At 33.8% G+C, this 7,784-nt stretch overlaps 1 protein-coding gene across 1 annotated transcript; it reads left to right on the top strand.

Annotated features, from left to right (window-relative positions):
* Nucleotides 1-2,171: 2,171 nt before the first annotated feature.
* Nucleotides 2,172-3,517, top strand: LOC140863294 (lignin-forming anionic peroxidase-like). Its single transcript, XM_073266618.1, has 3 exons — nt 2,172-2,638; nt 2,722-2,887; nt 3,024-3,517. Exons 1-3 carry the CDS (start codon nt 2,237-2,239, stop codon nt 3,410-3,412), a joined length of 957 nt encoding a protein of 318 aa, XP_073122719.1. The 5' UTR covers nt 2,172-2,236; the 3' UTR covers nt 3,413-3,517.
* Nucleotides 3,518-7,784: the final 4,267 nt, after the last annotated feature.

Below are 7,784 nucleotides of genomic sequence, written 5' to 3' on the forward strand. Positions count from 1 at the left end.
GGGCACTATTTTTTCTCCATCTCCTCGCGCGCCATGCTCCTCGCACAAGAACACCAAGAACGATGTCGCCTCTGTCGAGCCAGATCAGGAAATTAAGCATGGAAGCTACTCCATGGCTTGAAATCAACAGGAGCCCATCGCCACCTTTTCATCGCGCCTCCAACCACCCTCCTCAACCAGCATCGATCGAGCCAGATTTGGACGCATCCACCGACAGTGGATGCTCCATGGTTGTAAGTCGATCTCCGAGAGCTGTCGCATCTCCTTTCTCCTATCACATCCATAGCCGGTCAACGCCGCCGCCGCCGATTTATCCTTCCATCGATGATCCTTGGTGATGGTGGAGAGATGGTAGATTGAGATTTACAAACATAGATGCACATAGTACACAAAACGTTGGGACAGGTGCCAAGAGAGAAGAGAGTGAATATTATTCATCTATTATCAAAATTAAAGCTACGTGTGAAGAAAAAAAAATTTACCTGCCATGTGGATTACTCCTACTATCTTCGCTCTATTAATTTTCCAACACACGAATACTGCATAAAAAAATTCAGACACAATATTACGTTAGTAAGTTGTGATGAAATCACTACGGTGTTGAATTTATAATGGTAATCCATTCAGAGTTCTACTGAGTTTCTACAATTATTATTGTGGCAGGACTTTAATTCCTATCCTATTACACCACAATCCTACTGCAATTCTATGATCATTATTCAGACAGGACTGTGAATCCAATAATTTTTAATTCAACTAAGACTTTGTTTCCTACTATCTGCAATTCAATTGCAACACATTCCTACTACAATTACTCTGTAACGGTATCTCCAAATTTTCTACTCTCGGTCATCTCGCTAAAACGACATGCCCGAGAGTGGGGGGCTTATGATGGGTTATTACCCAATTTGTCTTTCTCCTCGGGCCCAAGCCCAATGACTCAATGCACTTGGATCTCATATTATTTATTGGGACACTTTATCAAGGCCCATAAATTCCTAAAAGCCCATAAGAGGCTCAAGCCCATGAAACTCTCCGACTATCTATAAATAGTTCAAGTCCTCTCATTATTAAGGTACGCAATCTATAGTCACATGCTCTAGTTCTCTAAAACTTTTATTGTGCAAATACTGACTTGAGCGTCGGAGTGTCTTCGCCGGGCAAACCCCGACGCCACTCACTTTGTTTTGTGATGCAGGTGACAACCCACGAAGTTCGTTCTCCAGAACCGTTCGACTATTAATCCGGCTACCCGGATCTCCACAGATTACCCAGGTTTTCTCTAATCGGGTAATATCAATTTTTTGCTACATCATTACCCAAAAAAATCATTTTTCTCTTTAGATTTTCCTTACTAATTAATTGTATTTAACTCATTCGATAGATTATATGTTTACAATTTATATTGTGATCGAATTAGTAAACTGAAACACGATTAATAATGCACATCTAATTGAAAGTGGACCTCTGCGTAATACATCGCAAATTCGCAAATTCGTGTCAAATATTTTTTTTTTTTGTGTCAAATATTTGTGTATCAACTATTTTTATAAACACAAAAACTCATATCAGGAGAATGTTTCATAATTTTTTTTTTGTGAGACATACCTCCGATCACCAAATCGATCGATAAAAAGTGTTATTTCTTATGTCAAAAATATTAGTTTTAACTATAAGTTTGAACCGGATAAATTCGCCACATGGATACAAATCCGTCAAATAGTTTCACATAAAACCATAATATTTCCTCTCATTCGTCCTAAATTGGGTCGCTAATTTACCATGCTGTGCATAATTAGAACACGATTAACATATGTCTTAAATAAACAATTTGATTTTCTCATTTTTCAAAATAAAGATTTCCCAAAACCCCAAATAAAAAAAATAAAAATGGAACTTAAACTATTATTTAATTTTCTAATATTTGTACGTATTTGAATATAGATGGACAACTTCATGTTAGATAGTTCGGTGATATAATATAAATTGAAGTCAAAAGACCGATTCCACTATGTGAAAAGAGTTGAATTTTCAAAATCCCAAAAACGAAAAAATAATGTCAAATTTTTATATATGCGAACGCGTTAGCTGCCGAGAGCGACTCTTTGTTTCATTTCCTATAAATTCTTCACGAAAATCCCTCCTCCTCATTCATCAACTTAATTCTCAGTTTTGCAAAACTCAATTTTCAATATTCTTTTATTCATTTAATTCAAGATTCAAAATATTTTCAATTATGGGACGTTTTTTAAATTCATTTGATACAATTATCGTTTTAGTCTTATTTTTCCCTTGCTTTAATGCTCAATTATCGCCCACATTTTACGACACAACTTGTCCAAATGCAGTCACTACGATCCGAACCTCCATCAGGCAGGCCATATCTCGTGAGCGTCGCATGGCAGCCTCACTCATTCGCCTCCATTTCCACGATTGCTTTGTCCAGGGATGCGACGCGTCGATCTTGCTAGACGACACTGCTAACTTTCAAGGTGAGAAGACTGCATTCCCCAATGTAAGATCAGCAAGAGGCTATGAAGTCATAGACGCTGCAAAAAGTGCGGTCGAGGGTATATGTCCTGGAGTCGTTTCTTGCGCAGACATACTGACTTTGGCAGCTCGAGATGCCTCCGTCGCAGTAAGAAATGTTTATATTTTGCATGCATGCATGTTTAATTAATTCTCACCAAATTAAAATGCATATTGTATCATAAAATTAAGGTTGGCGGCCCGTCGTGGAATGTGAGACTCGGCAGAAGGGACTCGACCACGGCCAGTTTTTCCCGAGCTAACAGTGATCTTCCCGCCCCTTTTCATGATCTCAATGTCATCAATGCTCTCTTCGAAAATAAAAATCTTAATGAAAGAGACATGGTTGCCCTATCAGGTAAATATATTTTTTATTTGTGGAAGGGAAGCCAATGAACTTTATTATATATATATATCAAGTACGTACAATCTCAAAAATATAATTTCTTGAATATTGATATATAAACTAGCTAATTAATGTTTAATGCATGCAGGAGCTCACACACTAGGCCAATCCCAATGCCAAAATTTTCGCACTCGCATATACAGCAATGGGACAGATATTGATGCCGGCTTCGCTAGCACTCGCAGACGCCAATGTCCGCAAAATGGTGGTGACGAGAACTTGGCGCCGCTAGATCTCGTGACCCCGAATTCTTTTGACAATAACTACTACAAGAACCTGATGCAGAGAAAGGGTCTTCTTCACTCGGATCAAGTTCTTTTCAATGGTGGATCTGCCGACAGTATTGTTTCCGAGTACAGTAGGAATCAACAAACTTTTTACTCCGATTTCGCAAACGCCATGGTTAAAATGAGCGAGATTGAACTGCTCTTGGGCCAAAATGGGATCATTCGAAGGGTTTGTGGTGCAATAAACTAATTAAACATAATTAATTCATGTTAAATCATTTATTATTTCTTTAAATTTTTATTTATTTTTTTTTATAAAAGTTGTATTAATCATGACTTGGAGAGTCGATGTGTTTTTTTTTTAAAATTATTTTTTTGCAATAATGTTAATAAAATGTTGGAGCATTCATAAATTTTCATGTCTTTTTATTATGTGTTGAAATGAAACAAGTCCTATATAGAAACTAAATAGAAGCAACGTTAATTTGAATCTAATATCAAGAATCGGTGGGAGTAAACAAAATTCAACAATCTCAACCAAATAATCCCTAGCTATCCAGAATCTGATATCTATATATCATGATGAGATATATATCTTCCTTTTAAGTTTCGAATTTGCAACATACCATGTGTTGGAAAACATTAGGCATCGAACTCATAAGAAATATCTAGTATATTTTCCGCTAAATATTAGATGATTAGTAGTTGTAGTTTATGTAATTCCTGAATTATATTGATGAAATAAGAGTTTGCTTTTCCCAGACCCAAACATCGGCTAGAAAGTCCAGCACATAATTTAGTTTGGATTTTTTATGACTCTAAAGTACCGAATCGAAAATGAACAAGTACACATGCAAGAACTCTAAACCTATAGTACCGTACGAGAATGAATTTTTGCTGGCTCGAAATTCTTAGACAGATTAGCTCAAAATCGGAATGTTCTTCATTTAAAATCTGCAATCACCCAAGAGAGAACTAGATATCTAGGAACGTACCAGAATAAAAATCTTATTCTGCATGCATGAGATAGACATAATCTCCTTTTTTTAAAACCAAAACCCCAAGATATGGAAACACTATCTTTTATCAAAAACTTTTTATATATTCCTTTACATTAGAATTGCACGCACGGGAAATACAAGTATGGTAATTGGTTCTCATTAACCAAGTGAATCTATGGTGGATGGAAGGAAATAATGATCTCCATCGTCGAGCGGAGGATTTGTCGGTCCCCAGCTTTCTGAGACAAGAAACACCAGGGCTTTCCGTTTTTCCGATCACCAGAAACAGAGAACATGGGGAGTATTGGTTTCAGAGTCGGGATAGGGATAGTGTCCGCACAAGGGAAATAGTTCCCGTCCGAAACATTCCCCAAAACCATCATCTTGGGCCGGATGTTTTCTACTCTTATGATGACATGCATCGGAATCTTGCACCGAGGGCCAACAGTGCCATCTATTCACCGCCTGTTTCTTCAAGAAACAACCTTGTAAACTTCCGTCCACAGGCCAGTTGGGATCCGTTCTGCCCTGGCGGCGAAAGCTTTTGGTCGATGGATTATCATGGTGCTCGTAGTTTTCCCGATGACTTTTCCCTCGAAGCCGAATTTGGCAGACTCCAATTATTGGATGATGATTATAATCAAACAAGTTTGTCTCGTTATTCATCACTTAACAGGCTTCATGAGAACGAACAACCACCGCAGTTTTCCTATGGAGACTTGCAGCCTCTCAGGGCACGCGCTGCTGCAAACGGGTTCATGAGAGATACCTACAATATTAATAATCCTCGTGATGGCTTCAACTTTCGGAACTCCAACATATCATGGATACCTACTTCGGACCTTCCGAACGTGCCTTAACTCTGAAGTCAACATGTCCTCTTCGGAGTCCCCGGCTTACTAAGTTCGGATCGTCCGAAGTCCTCTTCAGATCGTCCGAACTGACCAAAATATTGAAAGTCAAATTCTAAATTCTGAAGTCCGATTAAGCCCCGTAATTGGTTAATTATTAATCCTTAATCATGTTTAACATATTATTTTCTTAAAATGGGATCTGGGTTACTACAGTTCTTCTGTTTTAACCACATATCTTTGAGGATTCCCTATGGGTTGTTCAGCCTCATGGGAAATTCATTTTCAGATCTACTACTTTAAGATTCGCAAATGAATCTGCAAGATCTTGTAGATCCTTGAGATTTAACATTTCTAAAGTAGTCATCAGACAGTGTTTTTCTCTGATACTTCTTTTATAAGATTAATCATCATTTCATCATCAGTTAAAGGTTTTTGTACCATTTTGGTTTTACCTTTCTGATGTAACAAAGGCTCGGTACCAAACGAGAGTGGTAACCTTCCTCCTGTATCACCTTTTCTAGAACCAGATGTGTGCTCTAGAATTATGATTTTTGTTTGAAGATCGTTTAGAGTTCCAAGAATTTCTTCTTGTTTCTTAAGAATTTCTTCAATCTGCCGAGGTATTTCATACAGCTGATTGTTGTAATATTGTACCGTCTTTTGAATTTCTCAAAAATCTCCGAAGAGTTTAGAGGAATATGGTGTAATTTCTAGAAATTGAGAATTAGAAATCACATTTCTTATTCTCTTCAGAGTGTATAAAAGAGCCAAGTATTTTTAAGTGATGTTGTAAAGAATCTATTTTAAATAGATTCACTTGTTTATGGAATTTTATATAAATGAAATCTTTCTGGTTCAAACTTTCGTTTGAATCCATAGTTTGTTGAAAATCTCTTCCTCAACAAATAAAAGTATGATTTAATGAATAATATAAAGTCCGAATAAAATTACTTAGGCTTTGATACCATTTTTTGAGTCATAGGGAAATGTTAAAACAAAATTTTAATATAAGGGTAGTATAGGAAATTTTTAGTTTAGAGGACATATTAGGGAAACATTTTGTTAAAAGAGGAACGTAATTGGGAACGAATAAAGTGTTAGTATATTTTTGGGAAAGTAAGGAAACTATAGGGACGTATTATATAAGAGTTATTTGCACCAACCACCCCTGTGAAACATTGAAAATGCACATTTTTCCCCTGTGAAATTTTAATAGACATCTTCAACCCTGACCATTTAAAAAATTTGCACACTCGCCCCTTCAGATGAGTGATTGTTGTGCACGCTCCCCTCATGCGACAAGGCAAAGATTTTGATTTTTTTTTGCACCAAATACCCCTGTGAAATATTAAAAATACATATTTGACCCCTGTGAAAATAATTTTTAAATCTATTCAACCCATAATACATAATTTTTAATAAAATCCAATTAAAAATATTTAGAAAACATTTTTTGTTTTATTATTTATTATTTTAAATTTATTATCATTAATTAATTATTTTCTAAAAAATATTATTATTTTATCCTGTTATCATTATTTTATTAAATTCACTTCGTATTTCCAAATTTTCAATTAAACATGCATTCATAAACAAGTATTTAAATAATTTCAAGTACCAAAATATTGAACTAAACTAATAAGTTCAAACATATTATTTTTTTGATTTAGGACTATATATTATTGAACCAAAATTTAAATTTTTCGAAAATATGCATTGCACAATTTGTAATAAATAATACAAAAATAACATGCTTATACAATTCTAAATCGAAAAAATAACATTCATTAACTTATCATTTGGTTCAATATTTTGGTATTTTTAGATATTTAAATCATTATTTATGAATCATGTTTAATGGAGAAGTTGAAAACACGAAGTGATTTGATAAAATAATGATAACGAGATAAATTAATAATTTTTATAAAAAATAAATTGATTAAAAAATAAAAATTGAAATAAATAAAATTAAAAATATTTGGTTCTTATCATTCACTTATCATTTTGATTTAATATTTTGGTATTTTTAGGTATTTAAATCTCGTTTATGAATGCATTTTTAATGGAAAAGTTGGAAACAAGAAGAAAGTTTAATAAAATAATGATAACAAGATAAAATAATAATATTTTTTAAAAAACAATTATATAATCATAATAAATTTAAAATTAAAAATAAAATTAATTAAACGAAAAATGTTTGCTAAATATTTTATAATTAGATTTTAATAAAAATTGTGTATTATGCGTTGAATAGATTTAAATTATTTTCACAGGGATAAATATGCATTTTTAATATTTCACAGGGGTATTTGGTGCAAAAAAAAAATATCAAAATCTTTGCCCAGTCGCATTAGGAGCGCGTGCGCAACAATCGCTCATCTGAAGGGGCGAGTGTGCTAATTTTTTAAAAGGTCAGGGTTCAAGATGCCTATTAAAATTTCACAGTGGATAAGCGTGAATTTTTAATATTTTACAGGGGTGGTTTGTGCAAATAACTCTATTATATAATTATCCCGGAATAAGCATATCTAACAATAATATTGACATAAAAATAGTATTTTTCATCGAAAACTAATATTTTTTTATGTCAAATAAGCATGCATTACTTTTAACTTAAAAACTAATACTTTTGATCAAAAAAAGTAATATTTTTATGTAAAATATACATATATCACAAAGAATATTTTTGATATAAAGGGTAATATTTTTAAAGATAAAAGTAAAACTTATATAATTATAGATTACAAAGTAATTTTTTTTCGTTGAA

Source organism: Henckelia pumila, chromosome 4 (assembly GCF_033568475.1).
Source record: "Henckelia pumila isolate YLH828 chromosome 4, ASM3356847v2, whole genome shotgun sequence".
NCBI classification, from domain to species: Eukaryota; Viridiplantae; Streptophyta; class Magnoliopsida; order Lamiales; family Gesneriaceae; genus Henckelia; species Henckelia pumila.